Source organism: Dermochelys coriacea, chromosome 1, assembly GCF_009764565.3.
Source record: "Dermochelys coriacea isolate rDerCor1 chromosome 1, rDerCor1.pri.v4, whole genome shotgun sequence".
Taxonomy (NCBI): domain Eukaryota; kingdom Metazoa; phylum Chordata; order Testudines; family Dermochelyidae; genus Dermochelys; species Dermochelys coriacea.
The window spans coordinates 255435606-255459348 of record NC_050068.2 but is presented as its reverse complement, the minus strand read 5'-3'; the positions used below and the strand labels follow the sequence as shown (position 1 = coordinate 255459348).

Here is a 23743-nt window from a genome sequence, read left to right as displayed (position 1 = left end):
CACTGTTTCAGTCCTGAGCCCCGACAGCCTGTCAGTACACCTCAGTCCTGGGTCTAGAGCGCTCTGATACTCCAGTCCTGAGCCCCTACTGCAGTGCCAATGCACCTCCTTCCTGAACTGCAGCACTTCCTGCTATTCCAGCACAGGGCCAGTCCTAGGATTCCATATTTCAAGTTCCCAAATAGAGGACACTGCTAGGAAAGGAGCTGGAGAGGAGGTACACCTGGGGGGTGCTGGAGGGGGAGTGTGTACTGGCAGAGGGTATTTGGGGGTGCTACAGGGGTGTGTATGTACTGGCAGGGGATACATGGGAGTGCTGCAGGGGTGTGTGTGGACTGGGAGGAGCATTCGGGGGGTGCTGGAAGGGCTATCTGTGACCTCACACTCGAGGTGGGGGGCAATGTTGTGCTCCCTGTCACAGTGGTAGGGTGGCTGGCGCAGGCCTGGGACACAGCGCCAGCCTGTCAGTTAGCACCTCCCTGTGTGCTTCTCCCCCTCCCAGAGATGGCTCGGCCATGAGGTGCTTGGCGGCTCCACTTACCTGGCGGTCTTGGCCTGGCCAGGGTGGGTGGATCCAGCAGCTGCGGATGCAGGGGAGGGACAATTGGTGCACAGAGGTGGCTCTTTCTGAGCTGCAACGTCTGCTCTGCAAAAATCCTGGACACTTCCTCTTATTTGAAAAATCCACCCAGATGGCGGGGTTGGAGGATCAGAAAAGAGGTCATGTCTGGGGAAAACCTGGACTTGTGGTAACCCTGGCCATTCCTCTCCTGTCTTATAATGCTCCTGATGGTTGCTGCGCTTGTTACAGATTCTTGCGTCTGTCTGATGAAAACCTAAGCAATAAGCCTGGCTGAGAAACAAATACCCAGTGTTGGATCTGCAGTGGCTCACTCACATTTGTCTTGTTTATTCAAGTGAGGTGGAGATATTGCCTCACAGATAAAATCAGCCCAGGTCCCCACCTCCTTTTCCCGTAAAGGGCGAACACTTTTCTCTGTAAACAGAGAAGAACTGACTGAATGGCCTTAAGCAGACCACAGCCTCCACGCAACCTCAGGCATGCCCATTGAAAAGAAGAGGGTCTATGTGTTATTCCCAATGGAATTTCTCTACTTCCTGCTGCTTGAAATTCCTAGCCACTGTAGTCTCTGCTACACAAATGTGTGTGTCTAGAAGGGAAAAGAATGCCTCTAGTTGAGATGGTGGTTATGAGATGAAAAGAGATTGATCCCTGCAGTGGTTTCCTCTGTTTCTGTGTGCTTGAAGAGCCCCTTTCTCCTTAAGGCTGGAAAGGGTTAGGATGGAAATAGGATGGAAATTGAAGCCAGTTCCAGTTGAAAATAACTCAGCATATGTCCTCTGTGAATTGTATTTAACTCACCTGGTAGAACTGCCACCACTTCCAGCCCACAAGGGCAATCCTGGTTCTCAGATCAAGGCCAAAGCACACATATAAAACAACCATCTGCTTGGGTCATTGGCAGGATTGTCACTGCTGACAGCCTGAGCCTTTCCCACTTCAGCAGAAGGACAAACTGCTGTAGTAGGCTTGTAGCCTACCACATGAACCAGCCACAAGAGGGCAACAAAAACCCACTCTGTGCTTATGTGGGCTACATATGTACTAGAGCTGGGAGGGAAACAGTTTTCCCATTCCATGAGAGTCTCTCAGTTTAAAACAAAAAAGTTCCCATCCCGAACTCAGATGAACATTTGAAAACACAAAAATTTACACACACAGATAATCTGAAAAAAAAAACGGATCGGATCGAAACATTTTATTCAATTTTGACCTGTTAAATTTTTAACTATAAATTGACTAAAATTTCAAAATAAAAAGTCATTTCAAACTATCTTTTTTGTCTAGCAAATGTTAAAATGGACACTGACAATTTCAAACAAAGTTTTCAAAACATTTCTGAATCAGGAGATTTGTTGTAACAAGCTCTTCCCCACAAACTGTTCTGGTTTCAATTAATCCATCAAAAAAGCATTTTACAGAAAATTCCTGACCAGCTATAATATGCACATAGCTAGGCCAGTCCCAAGGAAGAAAGCTGCTATTGTATCCCCTAAATTCCACTGACCCAAAGGCAAAATCTAGTCTAGATAAACCTAGATTTTCCACCCACGGACAAGAGGCATCAGACTGTGCCACCTAGTAATGGGGAAAAGAGGACAAAGAGTTTAAAATTAGAGCTGGTGGAAAAGCAGGATATATTAGGACACCAGAGGAGAGGTGAGAATGTGATATGAGTCCTGACTTTCTGAGTAAGTGGGTGAGCGTGAGGGTGATGAAAATATACGTGAAAGTTTATGAACAATGTAGCCAAAATGACTTGTGTCATGTTGACACAACGACATATGGCAGTCTTAATCCATTGCGTATGTGGTAGCCTGTGAGTGTGTGGAGAAAAATCCCATGTGTCAATATGCATAAATGTGAAACTATTGTATGGCATCATATGATAAGAGAGGAAGACATACACTCACTTCTACCCTTATGAATTACACAAAGACTATCTGCAGTGTGGCAACTCCTGTTTCCCTATTTCTTGTAGGTTATACATTCCTCAGAAGCCCTCTGAACACTGAGAAATTAATTATTGTTGCTGGTTTTGCTAGTCCTGTGCCTTCAAAAAATTAAAAGTGAGTGTCCTGATGTTTTGATGTCTATCTATGCCAGTAATTCCACTGCTCTGAGCACTTTTGGCACAACAGAAGAACACAAAGCAAAAAAAGAAAGGGTGACCCACTGCTGAGCAGCTGCTGGAAACCCAGAGGGTATTTCAAACCTACCAGTGAACTGTGGTATCCTGTACCCTTTACCAGGCAGTGAACCATGAAGATACTGCCTTGTTCCACTGCCCACCTCATTCTGCCAAGCATCTAACAGCTGGCATTTTGGCCAAGGGTGAACTAGAACACTAGCACTATGCCAGTATTTACAACTATCTTGGGATATGTTGGGATGTTACGGATAACTGTTAGTGCCCTTCTTTGCTTTGCCTTGCTGTCCTAGTATACAAAAGGCCTGATTCTGATCTCATTGCCTTTAAATGAGTTTCACTGGTGTGAGATCAGAACCAAGCCTGTAGTAGGGTTTGAGTATCCATTGTCCAATGTGTAGCTGGCTGTTCCGGTGTAAAGTTAGCAAGAAGTGGGCATAAACCTTCCTACTAGTGAACTGCACTCACTCTATACTTCTGAGGTGATCCTCAGCTTGTGAAAAGAATGTGTAGCTATAGCTCCATTGGCTGGCTCTATACACTAAAGTGCAAGCACCAGAAGGGGCATGGTTACCAAAAAATTACACTGCAATTTTCATACTGGCTCAAGAAAGTTTGATTTCCATCAAGAGGCCATGCCTTGCACCCATTGACCTTGATGAGCACAGGATCTGGCCCAAAGAGAGTGGAAGAAGCACTCAAAGCCTTCTGGGTGCGTTAAGGCCATTGCTGGCAGACAAGGAAAATAAGCAGTCTCGGGAACTCTGGGGCCACAAATAAGAGATCCAGATTCAGAGGGAATTGAGGACGAGGCAGACCCATTGGAAGAATGATTGGGAGTGTGTGTGGGGGGGGGTAAACTCTTAGCTACTCAGATGTATTGCAGGAGCAGGGTTCTGGGGTTCCTGGAAGATGGTCCGGGGTGCTATGGTTTATTCAGCTTCATGTATAGTTTTCTTCCTTCTGATGTTGCCTTTCTGAATCCCTTCCCACAGCTTTAGAATTTACTTCCCAAATGCTCCAATTCCTAGAGAGTTCCCCTCCTTCCTAGAGAGTAACTTCCTCCCTCCCCGTGTAACATGTTTATTTTGGGAGAGGAGTATGTGATGTTGCATTCCATATATTTATGGAAATATGCTTATGAGTGTAAATATAATGTAGCTGGAATATGCTTTATGCAAAAGGTCTCTTATAAGGTATCATTAAAAAGCTTATAATCTACTGAGAGTGTTCATACTATTTGTATGAATGTATCATTCTTGTATCTGAAGCTAGAAATATGAAGTGTTACTCTGAACTCCAATTGTGACTATGCAAAGTGTGGGCCATTAATGGTGGCTTGGAATCTTGATGGCTCCTATCAGCTAGGACAATTGGTGGTAAATGGCTCTATTTACTTGCAAGCCTCCACCGCATACCTGTGAGCCAGTCCTGGAGAAATGGAGGGGGGCTCACAGGACATGTGACCATGTCACCTGGTACTAGAATCCATCTTTAACCTGGTGCTTTTCCATTTAGAAGGAAGGGTGGGAACCCAGAGAGAGACAAAGGATTCCTGCCTTGTGCCAAAGCTATAAAAGGGAATGGAACAGAACATAGGGGGCTGCAGTCATGAAAAATCCCCTTGCTACCACCTGAGCTGGAACAAGGACTGTACCGGGGAAAGGATTGGGCCCAGATTAGAAAGGAGTCTAGTCTATGAAAGAAGCTTATTGGAACATCTCTGAGGGTGAGATTTTATCTGTAATCAGTTTCTTAATGTATTAGGCTTAGACTTGCATGTTTTGGTTTCTTTTGCTTGGTAACTTACTTTGTACTGCCTGTTATTAATTGGAACCATTTAAATCCTACTTTTTATATTAAATAAAATCACCTTTGCTTATTAATTGACCCAGAGTAAGCAATTAATACCCCAGGGAGCAAACAGCTGTGCATTTCTCTCTGTCAGTGTTATAGAGGGTGGACAATTTATGAGTTTACCCTGTATAAGCTTTATACAGAGTAAAACGGATTTATTTGGGGTTTGGATCTCATTGGGAGCTGGGTGTATGGGTGCTAGAGACAGGAGCACTTGCTAAGTCGTTTTCAGTTAAGTCTTCAGCTTTGGGGTATGTGGTTCAGACCATGGGTCTGTGTTGGAGCAGACTGGTGTGTCTAGCTCAACCAGACAGGGGTCTGGAGGCCTAAACTGGCAGAGAAAACAGGCTCAGAGGTAGTCTCAGCACATCAGGTGACAATCCCAAGGGGGTCTCTGTGACCGAACCCGTCACACAGTACTCTAATTTGTGAATGAAAATAGGGCAGAAAGAAACCCAAACAATGTCAGAGAGGGGAAAAATCCAGCTTCCCTTTGTCTCACCACTGCACCCAGCAAAAAAAAAAAAAAAAATTAAACATGCTCTGGAGGGCTCACTGTCGTCAGAAAGAGGGGAAATACCTGGAGGCTTCCTTACAGGCAAACACACTTGGAGAACACATGCCCTACAAAGTGAACTCCATACGTAAAGAAATGAAACATTTGTATGTGCTCAATGTGCCCTTTAAAAGTCTTTCCCATATTTGGACAGGTGGTGCTAGGGATTTATTGGCCAAAACTATCCGTCGCATATGTATAGCCCCCACTGAATCCATTTCTTTGCTGTGCATCTGCTTGCCTGGATTTGTTTTTACAATTCTCGCAAGCTTGAAACCCAAGTGAAATGAAGAGAACTTAAAATGCTTGCATGCATGTGTTCCCAAATGCTCAGCACACCAGAGTGACCCTGAACGGCATCCTCCTGGAGCACCAAGAAAGGAAATTAAAGTCACATTAAATGTGGGATTAATGACAAAAGTTAGGCAGATCTGTGTTAATACAAAATGCTGTGCTCTCTCCTTAACCCTTTCAACCCACTTGAATGGGACATTCTAACCACAGCACATGTTACAACCATAGCACATTGGTCTGTGGTTAGTTTGATTCCAGGATGTGGGACTTATTTTATACGGCCATTTGGGGTTTTTTTTAAATGTAATGAAGGAATAACACAGATCAGATTTTTACCAGCCCTGAACTCTGTATTGCCTTAAGCCAGGGGTAGTCAATAGGTGGACCATGGACTAAATCTTGACCCCCAGATGCTTTTGAATGGCCCCCAAAATCTTTTTATTTACTTATTATCTTTATTGGATTTTTTTTATTGTTTTCTCTGGTGTCTGGACCTTAACTTGACCAAGAAATCTGGACCTTGACAAAAAATAATTGCCTACTTCTGACTTAAGCCATCACCTACCTTAATTACGAGTTACCTCTGGCCTGTTACTCCTCTCTTCATCCTATATCTGCATGTGTCTCTCCTACATTTCCTCCTGCATGTCTCAGCTCCAACTCTAAATGAAATGGAAAAACAGAGCTCCTTATTAAATCCCTGAATCTCACCTTCTCCCTTCCTAGATACTGTTGATACTTCTACTATCCTGACAGTTACCCAGACTTGCAACCATGGTGTCCTCCAATTTCTCTCATGTCTTTTCTCTCTCACATCCTAGCAATTGCTAACATCTTCCCTGTTCTTCCTTGATAACTTCTCAAAAATGTGTTCCCTCTTCTCCATCTCTTCTGCTAAAACTCTGGTCTATGTCCCAGTAATCTTTTGCCTCAACTGCTTTAGCTGACTTCTCTGTGGCCTCCTAAATCACACATCACTCCCATGCAGACTATCCAACACCAAGCAGCCTAAGTCACCTTCCTTGCCACTGTTCCAACCACATCACCCCACCTCTTTAACTCATGGCACATCACATTCAAATTCCATGTCTTCACTTTCAGAATTCTGCACAGTTTTCTTCCTGCTTTATCTCATCATCTCTCATCTTTCCCTACTGCTCCAGCTCACACTTTATTCACGGTAGTCTTGATCCATCCTTCCTTCTCCCATATGCAATTCAGAACCCTTTCTCATGATGTCTCCTATACCAAGATTATCCTTCCCCATCTGGTGAATCATGCAGACTCTCATTCTTCCTTAAGACTTATTTCATTTGAGTTTCCAGACACCAACCCACATTCTACCATGCCTCCTGCCTAATAGACTTCATTCCATTTTATTAAAAATATAATAAAATTTGGGGCCATACTGGGTCAGACCAATGGGCCATCTAGCCCAGTATCCTGTCTTCTGACAGTAGCCAGTGCCAGGTGCCCCAGAGGGAATGAACAGAACAGGGCAATGTCAAGTGATCCCAGTTATCCAGTCCCAGCTTCTGGCAGTTGGAGACTTAGGGACGCTCAGAGCGTGGGGTTGCATATATTATGATTAGAATATACTAACTCTCTCTCTCACACACACACACACACACACACACACGTTTTAAAGGAACCCATAACAATATGGGTTTGTCTGTAACAAAGTATATATTTAGCTGTTGCCACCCACCTCCTTCCCATATCCTCTCCTTTTTGCTTGTCATCTCTTGCTCTGCTACATATAGACTGTCAGCTTCAGAGGGGGCAAGGACCTCTCTTTTTATTCATCTGTAAATCACCAGGCACATCTGTGGAGCTATAGAAATAATAAAGAGGAACATGGTATTGTCCACTGAGTCAACAATTCTGCATAGAGTTGCTGTCAGCTCATGAGCTAATAAGTTAAAGTAAGGCACACATCCACCACACATTCCACAGGACAGTCCCGACTTTCACATGTCTACCCCGCATTTGGCAAAATCAGCTTGCAGGCTGCAGTAAATCCTGAACTTAGTTCAGACAGAAAAAAGATTGCACTATATATGTCACGGCACTGCATCACAAAATTATTTCTTTCATGTCTGAATTAGATCAGCTTGTTGTATTCTATGGGAAACCCAAAGCTCTTATCTACTCCCTTGCTCCTCCTCTTGGTTCCCCTCTGAATTTGCACAGGAAAAGTGCTGGACACTTCACACTGCACAAATATCAGGATCTTTTAAGCATATGATTAACATCCATTATTTTCCCACACGGAGAAGACATCCCCATCACCCAGGCAAAACAGAGATCTTGTCCTTTGAAATAAAGCATTAGAACTTAATCTTCTTTCAAGGAGTGAACAGAAATTGTACAGCTCCAAGCACAATGGGGCCTCAGTCCTGAATGAGGATTCCAGACACAACTGTAATACATGTAATTATAAAATAGCAATGGCAAATAGCAAGAGGACTGGTAATGACACATGGGATGGATTTGAACTGGCATCTTAGAGGTGAGAGGCATGGAAAGTTATTGGAAGATGTGCTCCTAAGTCACTTAGTTGCTTTTGAAAATCCCACCTATGGAGCCTTTCACTTCCAAGTTACCAGTTCAAATCCATCCTCTGGTGGTTAGTTACTGAAATCCACCCCCCGCCAATGACTGGTGGCCAATGTAGTCTGAGAAGTGAATGCGTAACACCAGACCAGTTCCTGCTAAGCAGAGGTGCGATTCTGTGCTGCACTTCTAAAAAGCATTTTTGTTTACTCCAAAGAATTATAACATTTCTGTTTACCATCCCTGCTCCCCAGAGCCTTCTTAAAATCATCCGTCATGTTGCTACAAAGTTCACTGTGCAATATAATAGTGATTGGAATGTAATTGTGTATATTGTGTGGTGGTTTGTAAGCAGTCCGAATGCCCTATGTTTGTTTCCTCCACCAAGATGCCCCTATCCATGGGGTACTCTTCCAAATCCCAGTCTGTCATCCGTTCCTCATTCAAATCCCACCCATGGACTAACTTCTTCCTTGAAGCCTACGGCTGAATAAAACAAGGCACATGTTACAGTAAGGGGGAACTCAGGCTTCATCTAAGGGCTTGTCGGCATGGGATGTCACTGCATGGCAAGCCAGGGTGTGACTATACAGTGAATTAGCTTGCTGTGCAGTAATGTCCCATGTGGACACTGCTACATTGCATCAAAATTCCTAGGGGGCGCTTTGACTTACTACACTTTACAAGTAGTAAAGTGCACACTGGGCCCTTTGGTGTGCTGTAGTAGTGTCCACACAGGGTGTTACGGCATGGCAAGCTAGTACACTGTAGAGTCACACCCTGACTTGCCACACAGTAACATCCCATGTAGACAAGCCCGAAGATAATTCCTTCCCTTGGCACTCCTGGTTTACACTGTCTTTCTGTTTTATTCAAGGCAAGGCCTCCAAAGGAAGACCTCTAATAACTGTGTCTGTCTCAGGGCTGAGAACACTGTTAGAGTCTAATTAATAATCAATGCTAAGAATATTTCTGTATTTAATGGATACACCCAAAATCCCAGTGGTAGTTAGTGGGTAGGGGGTGGGGAGAGTGTCATAGTTTACAGCCATGTATTTTCAAAGGGGGCTTTATCCAGCCTCTGATTTTGCACACATCATTTTACATGTGCAGTCATTTGCACACAAGTACCACAATATCCGTTATGTCCCAAAATGCTGTTAGTAGATGCAAAGTCCTTGTAACAAGGTAGCTTGCCCAGGGCCAGCCAAGCCTAGTTACTAAGGAGACACACCTGAGCAGGGATCAGCTGATTCCCCTCAAAAGAACAAAAAGAGGTTGAGAGAGGGATGTTCCGGGAATGACCACCAAGATGTGGTAGGGGGAGATAGGCAGTTTACCCTGGTGCCTCCTTTTGAAAGACTCTCAGGCTCCCAAAAACCTCTGTGTGGCCCTGGCTCAGGGAGACCAGAGTAGAATACAGAGGCTGCTGGGAGCGAGTTGGCCCCAACAGAGGTACCTGTAACTGGAAAGTGAGACTACAGGCAGGAAAGGCCAGGGATTGACCTGATAAGAGGGTAAATGGATGTGTTTGAGAACTTTATTTTGAATGCTGTTAATTTAATAAACCAGAACCTGAAAGATTTGTGCATTATTGAAGAAGTCCCTTGAAAGGGGAAACTGAGGCAGGGGCTGCTTGCAGGACTGCCCTGAGGCCACAAGAGGGCATGCGGGAATCAATCACCCTATGACACTGGTGTAGCTGGCAGAATCCAAGACCTTCCTTCCAACAAGGAGGGCATTTTGATGGTCAAAAAGGAGAGAAAGTAGAGGATGTAGTCTGTCTTCCAGCCGAGCAGCAGTGGTGGATTCAAGCATTCCTTCTGCAGCTCCTGCAGAGTCATCAGGCAACCCAGGCAGTGTGCAGCTCATGGCACAGCAGCAACAGCAGGGAGATCATGGTTGTCAGCAGGTGAGGAAGTTCCTGCTGTGTTTGAGATGTGGGAAGCCAGGACACAAAGAATACAGTGCCCCAGGTGGCAATGGGAGCACTCGGAGTGTGCTCAAGGAAGAGACACTCCAAGGGTGGTCTAGAAGTGGAAGGGCCCATCCAAATGTTTCATGTTGAGAGGTGGGGTGCATCAGGAGGGGCTGCCCCTTTAAGAACTGTAAAAGGAAAAGAAGAGGAGCAACAGGCCAAGTTAGGAGCATCCCCTTAAGTGGTACATCACACATGTCCAACTAGGGTAAGGGTGAAGAAGACACCTCCCCACAAGGTGTTTCATGTGTGGAGCAGGAGAACATGTGGTAAAAGGGAAAGAGAAAGATGGGGTCTGTGAGACAGGGAAAACCAGGCAGTCCCAGTGAAACAGTCTCCAGACCTGTGGATTACCACAGGGAGTACAGTGTGGGCTGTTAGCAGAACCAGATCAGTTCCAGGGACCCAAACTGGAAAAGGAGGAAAGACGGGCCCTTTTGCAGTGTAGGAAAGTGAAGGAAGGGTCAGAAGGGATGACCAGTAAACTGCAGCGATGGTGAGGGGAACAGAAAAACCTTGGGGGCCACATCTGCCCCACCTCTATCATACAGGACAGTGCAGGAGGTCAGCAAGGGATTTCCCCCATCCACCAATGTATTCTGGAGAGGATTTTTAATCTTCTTCTTCTGAAGACACAACCCCTCACCTGGATTGCACCCAGAATGTGAGAGAGGGGTTGGGCCACTTGCTAGGATTATCTATATCTCATTTAATTTAAGGCCATTGCAGGGCCTCGAGCATTGGTGCACCTTGGTCCTGCCTGTGCACAGCTCTACTGCTGGCACATATTAATCTAGTCTCCTGTGGGCTGTAATACTTTGCTCTCATTTTGGTTGTTGGGTTTCGTGTGCAGCTGCTAGGTGGTGGTGGTGGCCTGTGATGTACAGGGGGTCAAACTAGGTGATCTGATGGTCCATTCTGGCCTTAAACTATGATTCCATGAAAACAGAGCTGTGGCAGGTTCGGAAAAGGATATTAACTCAAAGAGAGAATCAGTTCTGGAGATGCATGACCAAGGTGTGGAAATGCCTAAGGAGTGGCAAGACAAGGCTGCTGGGTGTGAACAGGACATGACTGTGATGCTTTGGGAGAGGCCATTCACAGGTTGCTTTCCTCAAAGGAGAGGTATTAAAAGGTATTGGCAACTTTGGAAGAAGCCAGGAAGAAGCCAGGAAGCTGGCCTGATAGGAAGGGACAAGCCAGCCACAGCTAAGCAGGGCTTGAAGCGACAAATCAAAATGCTCGTGGACAAAAGAAATGAGCTTCCTCTCCAAATAGCAGAGATGCACACAGTTCAGGAGAGAGAGAACTGTTTCTCTCCGAAAGTAGTAAGATGAGAGGAGAGCTGGGTAGAACTTGCCCTGTGGTGGGCAAGGATCTAAGTGGGGTAGGAGGATGTACCTGGCCTGAGGGTTTGAGACCTGAGGCCAGCCAACTCTAGTTACTAAGGAGGCACACCTCGGCAGGGATCAGCTGATTCTCCTGTAAAGAGCAGCAGGATACTGCAGAGTCCAGAGTGGAGCACAGGGCTGGTAGGAGTATATAGGATCCAGCAGATAAATCTGGAACTTGGAAGTGAGACTGCAGACAAGTGAGACTACAGGCAGGAAAGGGCTGGGAGTGGCCTGATAAGAGAGTAAATGGATGGACTCAAGGGGGAACTTGAGAACTTTATTTTGAATGTTGATCTAATAAACCGGAACCCTAGAAGGGGTGTAAATGGGCAAACCAGTTTGTGCATTATTGAGAAGAAGGAGCCCCTTGAACAGGGGAACTGAAGCAGAGGCTGCTTGCAAGGCTACCTGAGGGCACAAGGGGGCATGCTGGAGATGGCCACACTATGACAGTCACCATTCACATGTGAAAAGGATAATACACACAGAGCTGTACACTCAAAATTAGGGACCATAATTTTGCAAATTTGGCCCATGGTGTCATCAGTGGGCTATATTTTATGCCTACTGCATCGTTGCAACAGAATGTGGCTTTGCTGAGGCCCAGTTCAGCAAGGTACTTAAGCATGTGCCTAACTTTAAACCAGCCTTAACCAGGGGTCTCTAAACTGTGGTGCATGCCCCCCTGCGAGTGGGAGGCAGAGGAAAGTTTGGGGGGTGCACAGCAGGGCCCAAGCCAACCCCCACGGGGGGGCAGGAAGGGAGCACCACCAAGCCCCACTCTGATCTCAAACCAGCTCTGACCCAAGCCGCAGCTCCACTACACCCCCTGCTCCACCCCCAGCCCAGGTCCGGCCCCAGCCACAGCTCTGCCCTCATTCCTCTCTGCCCCCAGCCCAGCTCCACTTCTAATCGAAGCTCCTCCCTTCGCTCCAGTTCTGCCCCTAGCTCCACCTTCAACCCAAGCTCTGCTGCTGAACCAATTGTGCCATAATGGAGGGGGATCATGGACAGATAAGGAGGGGAGGCAACAGGAAAAATGTGGGTACCACTACTTTAAACCCACAGTAATCTCCTGCAAGTCAACAGGACCACTCACATGGTTAAAGTTAGGCTTGCCTGTAAACCTTATTCCATCAAAGGCTGAGTGTAAGACAACCCTAGAATATATTTTATAGCATTTTAATGAAAAGCATTGTTATGCAAATGAATGAACATCAGTTGTAGGATGACTGGCCAAGTTATGTCTGATGTCACAATCCCATCCCGTAACCCACAGACATTCTGTACAGTACAGACTGTACCCCAAGCTTTTCAACAACTGTGCAAATTTTAAACACCATCCAAAGTTATTTTCCCTGTTTGTCCACAAAAGAGACTCTTTAAAAATTAAACATATTGAAGGACATTGGTTTATTTTGTGCATGATTATAATACAGATATGCTTTTGTTGTTAAACTCTTGTGTTGTCATTTGAATGTGAAACACACCACGCAGGACAACAGTGACTAAGGCTGTGTAAATATACAGCTCAGGGTTCTAATTATTCCAGTTCTGCTCTTGTGATGTCATCTGACTTTCTTGGGCTCTGTGTGTGTATAGTTTTATAGCTACCAGTGTTATACTTTCTCTACCCATTTAATCAATCTGTCTGTCTATGGTGGCTAGTTTGCTAGCCTTCTATCTAGATAGATATGTAGAGGAGATTTTGGGGTCAGGACCAGATCCCTATCTCATGTAAATTGGCATAACTCCATTGACTTCAGAAAATCCTGGCCAGTTTACACCACTTGATGCTCTGGCCCATATATACAATACAAAGTGATTACAGGCTCTTCTTGCTTTAACAGGCTTGGCCCTGTGAAGTGCTGAGTTCTTACAACTCCAAATGACTTCAGCGGTAATCCATCATCACCAGGAACTTTTAATAAAAATACAGCTTCATAACACCAAAAAAAGTAAAATTGTCTCCCTCTTTCATTGAGCCTTTCTTGACACAGAAACTATCCTCAACGACTCAACACACAATGTCATAGATGAAGACAACACCCAATTCTATATTTAGGGCATAGCAGCTTTCTGTCCATATAAACAATTGGTAAATAGCACAAGAACAATTTATTCCTCTATTTCCCAACTTAAGCAAATAGGAAAGCCATTTATCTGTTCAACTTCAACTCACTGCCACCACCATATCTGCAGGTTAACTGTTTAATTAATCCAGCTCGTGCTTTATGCATTTAAATAAAGACAAAATGCTCTAAATCCTATTAAATTGGGCAAATGTGCAATTTAATACAGTGGAGTGTATGGCAATGGTGGGGCATTCAGATGACTTAAATGCACTAGTACATGATAAGTTGCAGGAGGATGGAATCACAGAGAGATGCAAAAATGCACCCTATTGTGTGGGGTTTAAGTATGATGTCCACAAACTTTAGGCAGAGCAACATGAAACAAGGTACGGTGTTATAGTGTCATATATGGTACATATTAGGCCCTTCATAATCCTGTAAGAAAACAGGCCCAAAAGACTACACATTTTAAGGCCCCGATCTTGTCAGCTGATCTGTGCAGGTGCACACCTACACCTGCATGTAGCCTTACTGAGGGATGTTTATGCCGTGGCGGGAGCCCTGATGAAGTCAGTGTAGCCCCATAGTGGTATGCCTGCATGGATCAACTTGCAGGCTCAACACACAGACAAGAGGCAGTGAGACAGAAGGGACACAAACAATGTGAGTTTTGTATTATATTACTTAATCCCTGCCCTCGCCCATTCTTTTGTTCCCCCTTCCCCCCCATAAAATATTGTGAATTTGGAGGAGAGAGAGTGAGAGAAGACACCATGGGTGGCACATAAACTGCCAGCTCGGGAAGGCTAGCCCACAGCCCTGCCCCTTCTGCCCAAGGCCCCGCCCCTTCCACTCCCTCTGCCCCCTGATGGAGCCCAGAGCCCCCCCCACCCCGGGCCACTGGCCCCCCCCGCCCCAGGCTGCCCCAGTTCCCCCAGCCCCGGAGCGCCGAGCCACGGCATGGGGGAAGACAAGAGCTGCAGAGAGAGAAGCAGGAGGGAATCTGGGGCAGAGCCTGGGCAGATCCACACCTGGCTGTTTGGGGAGGGTCAGCCTCTCCCAGTCTATGATAGCTGCCCATGAAAGATACTGCAAGAGAGTTATACTAGCGGATTGTCTTTGTGAGTTTGACCCAAGAGTTGGCATCCATTCCCTCCCCTCTTCCCCCCCCCCACACACACATCACCACCATGCCTGGGGAAAGGGGAAGAGAACTGTTGGGAGTTGGGAAGGGGTTTGTGAAAATAACTCAGATTCTCATGTAATCTTTGAAATGCTGTGTTTCCCCCCATTGAAAACAGCAGGTTGAATATATAGGGAGGGAATGTGGGGACAGTGATAGGAAAAATAAGGAACCAAAATAAAGGAGAGGGAGAGAGACTGAGAAAGGCCCGAACTGGAAGAATTGCAGGTGGAGTGTTTGAAGCTGCTGCTTTTGAGGGGGGTTGACTCTGAGGTACTCTGCTTAGCCTCCATATCAGAATCATTTGGAGACCTGTGAAAAAAAATATCGTCCACTGTTTTCCCACAGAACCATCCTTCTTTGATCATGAAATGGTGATTCAGCTTCCCAGCAAGAATGTAGCTGGGTGATAAGAACTGCCACAGAGATACTAATAGGATTCTTCATTCTGTCTTTCAGCTCACAACCCCAAATTTCCCTATCGTGGTCAAGCTGGGACATGCTCATGCTGGAATGGGGAAGGTAAGGAAAAGCCTGACACAACTCACTTATTTTACATCTCTATATATAGACATGTAAACTTACAGATATATATTGTGTGCCCTCACTGTGACAGGGGTATGTACCCTGCAATCAGCTGGGTAGGAAAGGGGTTAAGTTAAATAGCTTCTGCCATAGCTAGTCCGAGCTGCATTAGCTGCCAGTGTGGGAGGAAAGGGCCTTCAGCTGTGGCTCATTAAGAGGCAGGCATATATAGGGTGTGTGCACAGGTGGTGTTGGGTTTGAAACTGTTATGATGGGGGGAGGAAGAGGAAGAGGAAGAGGAAGGTGGTGGTGGGTCTATGTGCTGGTTAGAGAGGAGTCAATGTTAGTTGGCCTGAAGCCATCAGGCTAGTCATTTTTGTGCTGCTGAAAGGGGAAATATTCATTATTGAGCACCTGCAAAGTGACCCTAGCCTGGGAGCTCACAATCTCCCATTGTCTCCTTGCAGAAGAGGGAGAAGCAGCACTGATCTTCTTGACCCTGTTATTATTATTTGACTCTATCAAACGGAGTTATTTCAGTTATTTTCTCTCCCCACCAGAAGGAACCAGGACAGTTTGGCTGGCCCTTACAAAGGAGGAAGGCAGACTGCCTAGTTGCCTGCCAAGAGAGGAATCCTGAAAAATTCTTCCCTGCCCAAAAGAACCTGTTTGTTTTTCCCAGGCTCCCTGGGATCCTTTAGTGAATTAGCAACCTCTGTTCTTTGGGAGGGGAGAGTGGCAGCAACTCTTTTAGTCAAACATGCTCGCAGTGCATGTTGTATCTTCCATAGTCATCCCTGTTCCATTATATCAAGGCATGCTACTTGTGTCCAGAATATAGTTTGCTCTGATTTGGGGGAGTTATCATCTCTCCTGGTTTTCCTTTGGATCCCAATAAAAGCTGAAGAAGAATCACTAGAAATAGCGTAGTTTAAGTTTTTCACTAGAAAAAACAGGCCTCCCCCAAAAATCACCTTTTTTTGCCTAAACAGAAAACTCTGCAAGACCCAGGTTTAGTACAGCTTGTAGGCCTGGGCCCTGGAAACAACATTATTCTCTAGGTTCCTATCCTTCATATAGAAACTCCTTATCATTTTCCAGTGGCCCGAGTGCTCCATCTGTGATTGCCAAAGAGGAAGCTGCTAGAGTAGCCTTGGACATCAAAGAACAAATATTTAAATAAACAGGAAAACTAAATGAAATGAGTTTGTCTGGATTTTAAACCAACACAGCTGTTAGGCTGTACCATACTATAATGCAGTAACCAGCATAGTACTAGCTGCAGGTGGAACCACTGGATGTGGACTTGTGAGCTATTTGGCCAGGTAAATCCAATCAGAACAAACCAGAAGACAGATGTACCTGCTACTTTTCACCTAAGCAAAGATTTCCAGCTCCTTTGGGCAGAGTGGGTATCTCAGGTGAACCACACCCTGGGACTTCCCTCATTGCTGTTCTATCATATCTGTAATGTGGGTCATAAATGTGTCGCACTTATGCTGAAAGAAACCCAAGCTGGCAGCTGAGATGGTTGAAGAATCATTTAGAAGCTGCCCTGTGAGTTCACATGGATGGCATGTCTCAAAGGACCACTGTATTCTCTTCAGGAAGTTGAGTGTCTTTCATCTGTATCAGACCTCAGATCTTTGTTTTCCCCTTATTCTTTACCGAGATTTTTGTGCCATTGCTGGTTATAATAGAAGAGGTTTACCAAATAACACGTCAGGACAAAAGAATATGCAATAGCACGTGGGGTTACCTAAAAATTAGTTACAAATGGAGATAGTCTCAGTAGAGGTGGGGTGATATGAAACATCCCAAAGCTATGGGACTGTTCAGAGCTCAAGATTTAGATTAGCCCATTATGAAGTTAGGGACCACTTTCAATTGATTTTGAATACCACCCAAGTTCTGCAGCATTTGAACCTTGGGTTTTGTTTGGGGCCCTTCTCCAGCTAGAAGCAACCTGAAGGGAAATTCAAATGAATTTAATCAGCCTTATTCAAGTCACAGAATTTCCAGAACAAAAAAAAAGGAAGAGAGAAGGTGAAGAGAAAATAGAAACCTAGCATGTTTAAATGGCAAAGGCTTTGACCAAAAAGGTGTCCTTTAAAATTATGGTAATACAGCCCAGGTGAGGCTGCCAGAAAGGAACTACAGAAATGGATATTAACAGAGCTGAGGAGATAGTTGAAGAACATGTTATAATAATCAAACGTTCTTACAAGCAACTCAGAAGCGGGATGCTTGCAGGAGAGTCAGTGAATCATTTTGACCACCACAGTGTAAATTCAAAGAAGCAATCAGAGAGGATAAGGAGATTACAGGGAGCTAAATTATTTCTGCACATTGGTCTTCACCACAGAACACAATACATCAAGATAACTGCCCTGAGGATGCTCTTTAGTAGTGAAATGTAGGCACTGTTGGAGATAGAGCTTTGGTTTTGAAAGAGGTTTTTGAACAGCTCAAGAAATTAACGTTCATCTGGTGGCTGGTATTTGTGCAAAAGTGCTGGAGAAACTAAAGGCCAAAGTAATGAAACTACGGGCAAACATACATGTTTCCAAAGTCCCTAGGAGTCCCATCATGGATAAAACCTCATTGTGCTGGCATCAAAAACACTTACTAAAGTAGAGGGCTTCAGTGTACCAAATTTTTAACAGGTGCTAATGGTGATCCTTCTCACTAAGAGAAATAGTTGAGAAAATCATTACATTTGAAAAGCACTAAAATGTCGTCGGTAATGGAAGGCACTGTGATATAAAGAAATGAGTGAAGAGGTTAGTCAGTCCAGATTTTTTGCTTTTGTTGTTTTTTTGTATTGCAGTAGGGAAAAGGAGCCTTAGTTATGCACCAGAGCCCATTGTGCTAGCTGCTGTACAAACACAGAACAAAAAGCGGTCCCTGCCCAGAGAGCTCAGCCACTGATTCACAATGTGGCCTTGAGCAAGTGATTTTGCTTCTCTTCTTCAATTTCTCCATCTGTTTAAAAAAAAAAAGGAATAACAATGCTTACTGGACATTGATATCATAAGGATTAATTGGTTAGTGTTTGTAAATTGCTCTGAACATATAAAGGGGCTGTATAAATTCTAAATGTTTATTATTTTATTATAAAACACTGGGATGAGCATTATATAATAACCAGCCCTTCATGTTCATATGTCCTTCATTTTCATGAGCCCTAAATTCCCACACAACATTTTTAAGCAAAGGGGAAGGAAGCTATCTCCAAAATTTAAATAAAAAATAACTAAACTAGGACTTATGAGGAATGAGCTCCATTGGTATCTCTGACACTGAAGAGGCAGCAGTCAGCACTCATGATCAAAATGGAAGATTTCATAAGCTCAGTGATAGTGACGCTCACCAAGAAGACAGACTGCGTGTAAGGTCAGAGTGGAGAGGAAGGATTGGAATAAAACATTGTTTGAAATTTCCATTAACAAATCCGAGAAGAGACTCCCAAATGACTCAAGCAGAGAAGGGGAGCGTTCTTCACAAAGAGAGACACTGTAGCCCCAATCAAACCCGCCACCTACAATACAGACACGCATATGCACCCATCACCATCATTGCCTCACATGCCTCTTCCAAAAATGAGGCCACCACCCTTAACCTCATGAGCAGCTGCCTGCCCCTCGTGCCCAGCTGGCACACTAAGCTTGCACCAAATGGTTCTCTGTGCTGCTTGTGCAATTGCTCTGTCCAAAGTGTTAATTAGGCAACGTCTAAGGTTTTCAATTGAATTATTATAGAGGAACTTCTCTCGTGCTCCATTTAGGTGGACAAGGGATCAGCAATAACAGAGGACTCTCCCTAACAGGAGGTCTCTTCCCAAGAACAGAACCGAGCCAGTGGGCACTCAGTTAAAAATGGAGACATCTGCCAAATCAGGGTATGATGCCATCTGAGCCAATTTCAGCCCCACTTTGATATGGAGAGGGGGTCACTCTTGAGAAGTGAGGGAAGGTGAGAAGAGGCCTCCCTTCTTTCTTTCTCCAGCTGACTCTGTCCCTGAGCCTATTGGGAAGGGGAAAGCACTGAGTGTGTGAATATGTCCCAGGTGTGTGGTACCATAACCCTGAAATGCCCCAGGAATAGAGCCCAGTACTGCAAATTCACTCAGAAAGCTTCTTCACCTCTCCCTGAGTAGACCATGGGAAGGAGACAAGTGTCAAATCTATCTGTACAGAGGAGAAACAGCACATATTTATGGGACATATATAAAAATAAGAGCCACTCTCTATATAGCTACTCTGATTTTATTTTTAGACCTCTCTAATTAGGCCAGTTTAAGAGCCACTTCAGATCCACACCAGCCTGTAATTATGAAAACATCTTCCCAGCTCAGATGAATTTATTGCATCGCAGAAGAAAAACTTGTTGTTCATAATAATGTGGTCAGAGATATTTTTCTCTCACTGGAATGGAAGGATTTCTTTTTTTGTTTAAATATAGCACAAACTAAACAGAGCTACTATGTAATGTAAAAAAACCAGGGGGCTTTTATCAGGAAGGTTGACTCGTCACCTTGTCTCTCCTGGAACTGGAAATAGAATGTTCTAAAAATGAGAGCTTTGAAAATCCAGTGTCTTAAAGAGGAAGCGAAAAGAGTAAAAGTCACCTTGGTTTGTCAAGGGACAAATATTTTCCTAAATAGGGGACAAATAATGATTTAACATGTAACAGCACAGTCCAGTCATTGCAGTCTCTCTGACTTATGAGTCAGGAGATACCACCCACCTTGAAAATAGCAGGAGTATCCCAGTTTTTGAACATGGGTCTGGTACCTTTTGCTGGACATGGAGAGCTGTGTCCAATCCACACACACAGCCTGCATTTGGGACTACTGAAACCTGTGGCTAAGGCTGGCCTTTAAATAGAAGTGCTGTGAGGGAAGCTGTGAAGGGAAAATGCAGAGAAAATGTATTAATTATTATCAATTATTATTTATTTATTTATTATGAGGTGACCCCGGCAATGTGCAAGACAGTTCCAAATTTAATGTGAGGGTTAAATTCACTGGTGTCTGAGGAGGGGAGAGGATTTGTGGAAAGAGAAGGAGTCTGAGCAAATTTTGTGAGAATAGCCATTTTTGTGAGTCAGTTGTTCCAATATGGCACAAGCTGTTTAAGAACAAGTAAGCTTATGAGATGTTTGCCATTTGAGACGGAGGAAAGATCACAAACTCTGTTGATGCTGTGTGACTTCCATCATTTGGGGTGGAAATCTCATGAGAACAGCTAATAAGATTTTTATCATATCTGTCTGTCTGTTTACAAGCCCATTGCTGCACATTTGAGTGCCATCAAACTCAAATCCTACCCAATTCAACCTTGAACTGATACCTTGTATCTGAACCCTAGTCTTAACCCAATATGGACACAGATAACTACCTCATCAACCCATCTGTAATAGAATGTGGGTTTAAAGTGTGGAACAGAGTAAAGTTTGGGTCACATACAGCCAGAAAACTAATGCACTCCTCTCTTTATAAAGGACTACTATAATTATGTACCTGGCAGACAGATTCTTTGTTTGTGTGGCCACATGACTAGTGAAAGTGGAAGAGGAATATGACTGGGTGTCTGCAGTGATCAGATTGGAGATAAGAGAGGATGTGATGACCCTGGGACTCTGGAGTCCATGAATACTTAGGAAATATAAGCATGGAAATGGGAGTAATGGAACACTACACCTAGAAATCAGAGCTGGGAGGAGGAGAGACCAGAATTTCCTGTCAATGCCCCTCATTGCAAGGACCAGATGTTCTGACTCTTTGATGCCATAAAGTGGTTGGGTGTCCAAACTGACTGAAATACACAGTGCTGATTTTTTTAGGCTCCCAAGATCATTTGAAATCCTGCCTTGCAGGAAGGTTATATTCACATTTCTCTGTTAGTAGAAGGGACGTAGCATCACAGGGTATGTCTACCCTGCAATTAAAAACCCACAGCTGGCCCATGCCTGCTAACTTGGGCTAAGGGGCTGTTTGATTGTGGTGTAGCCATTTGGGCTCAGGCTGGAACCCAGGGTTTGGGACCCTGCAAGGATACACTACAGTTCAACAGCTCCTTAGCCCAAGCCCCGCAAGCTCCAGTCAAATGGCCCAGGCCAGTTGTGGGTGTCTAATTGCAGTGTAGATATACTCTTAGTAGAGAGGCCTGGGTTCCAGGATGGCACAGGATCTTTTTCTCCAGTTCACTGTAGAAGTGAATTAACTGAATGAAGGCCACTTTAATTCTGAATGAATGCATAGTTAATGCAGATTAACTAATCTACTTCAAATGTACTCCTTTAGTTAAATCAGATTAATTTTACTGAGTGTCCCCATGTAGACAAGCCTTCAGCATCTAGCAGGGAGGGAATACTAGCCTCAGGTAAGGTTGCAGTGGTCAGTACAGGAGTTTTGTTAATGGCCTATGAAGATGCAGTCCCTGACCAAAGGAATTGTGGCTGCTCTGGGTGTATATCCTCAAAGCTCCCTCTGAGCTCCCCAGTTCACTACAGTAATAATAACAGCATCGGTACTGTATACCAGTGTCAGAGAAGGATTTGATTCAGGGAATCTTCAGACTTCAGCAGGGAGCCTTCTCACTCAGAAAAGACATTTGTCAACATCACTGGCCAGATCTCTTCACAACAGGTCAGCAAAACTCTATAGCAAACAGAAGTGGATGGCTTTAGAATGAATCTATTACTGATCAAACAGCCAGCACAGCTTAGCAAATAGTCTGATATCAGGAGATTGTGTTTGCACTTAGCCCTGGTATATACTAGAAGTTGAGGTCAAATTTAGCAGCGTTAAATTGATTTAACCCTGCACCCGTCCACACGACGAAGCCCTTTTTTTTTTACTTAAAGGGCTCTTAAAATTGATTTCCTTACTCCACCCCCGACAAGGGGATTAGCGCTGAAATCGGCCTTGCTGGGTCGAATTTGGGATACTGTGGACACAATTAGATGGTATTGGCCTCCATGAGCTATCCCAGAGTGCTCCATTGTGATCACTCTGGATAGCGCTCTCAATTCAGATGCACTGGCCAGGTAGACAGGAAAAGGCCCACGAACTTTTGAATTTCAATTTCCTGTTTGACCAGCGTGGCAAGCTGCAGGTGACCATGCAGAGCTCATCAGCAGAGGTGACCATGCAGAGCTCATCAGCAGAGGTGACCATGATGGAGTCTCAGAATCGCAAAAGAGCTTCAGCATGGACCGAACGGGAGGTACGGGATCTGATCGCTGTATGGGGAGAGGAATCCGTGCTATCAGAACTACGTTCCAGTTTTCGAAATGCCAAAACATTTGTGAAAATCTCCCAGGGCATGAAGGACAGAGGCCATAACAGGGACCCAAAGCAGTGCTGCGTGAAACTTAAGGAGCTGAAGCAAGCCTACCAGAAAACCAGAGAGGCGAACGGCCGCTCCGGGTCAGAGTCCAAAACACGCCGCTTCTATGATGAGCTGCATGCCATTTTAGGGGGTTCAGCCACCACTACCCCAGCCGTGTTGTTTGACTCTTTCAATGGAGATAGAGGCAACATGGAAGCAGGTTTTGGGGACGAGGAAGATGATGATGATGATGAGGTTGTAGATAGCTCACAGCAAGCAAGCAGAGAAACCGGTTTTCCCAACAGCCAGGAACTGTTTCTCATCCTGGACCTGGAGCCAGTATCCCCCAAACCCACCCAAGGCTGCCTCCCGGACCCCCAGGCAGAGAAGAGACCTCTGGTGAGTGTACCTTTTAAAATACTATGCAAGGTTTAAAAGCCAGCATGATTAATTTGCCCTGGCATTCGCAGCTCTCCTGGATATACTCCCAAAGCCTTTGCAAAAGGTTTCTGGGGAGGGCAGCCTTATTCCATCCACCATGATAGGACACTTTACCACTCCAGGCCAGTAGCATGTACTCGGGAATCATTGTAGAACAAAGCATTGCAGTGTATGTTTGCTGGTGTTCAAACAACATCCATTCTTTATCTCTCTGTATTATCCTCAGGAGAGAGATATCATTCATGGTCACCTGGTTGAAATAGGGTGCTTTTCTTAAGGGGACATTCAGAGATGCCCGTTCCTGCTGGGCTGTTTGCCTGTACCTGAACAGAAATGTTCCCCGCTGTTAGCCCCCCGTTGGGGGAGGCAAAATGTGACCTTGTAACAAAAGCACATGTGCTATATATGTAATGTTAACAGCAAGGTTTACCGTGAAAGAGTGTACCCATTGTTCTATAAAATGTGTCTTTTTAAATACCACTGTCCCTTTTCCCCCCCCCTCCACCAGCTGCATGTATTTCAAGGATCACAGGATCTTCTGCTTCCCAGAGGCTAGCGAAGATTAGAAGGCAAAAAAAAACGCACTCGCGATGAAATGTTCTTTGAGCTCATGCTGTCCTCCCACACTGACAGAGAACAGACGAATGCATGGAGGCAGACAATGTCAGAGTGCAGAAAAGCACAAAATGACCGGGAGGAGAGGTGGTAGGCTGAAGAGAGGGCTGAAGCTGAAAGGTGGCGACAGCATAATGAGAGGAGGCAGGATTCAATGTCAGCATGCTGCTGGAGGATCAAACTAATATGCTCCAGTGTAT

General features: G+C 44.9%; 1 protein-coding gene across 1 annotated transcript in view; it reads left to right on the top strand.

The window, feature by feature from the left end:
• SYN3 (synapsin III) overlaps positions 1–23743 on the top strand; it is a 274735-nt gene that overhangs the window by 220945 nt on the left and 30047 nt on the right. The window contains exon 7 of the mRNA XM_038386748.2: positions 15085–15147. Within this exon, the coding sequence (XP_038242676.1) occupies positions 15085–15147 (63 nt within the window). The remainder of the gene's footprint in view (positions 1–15084; positions 15148–23743) is intronic.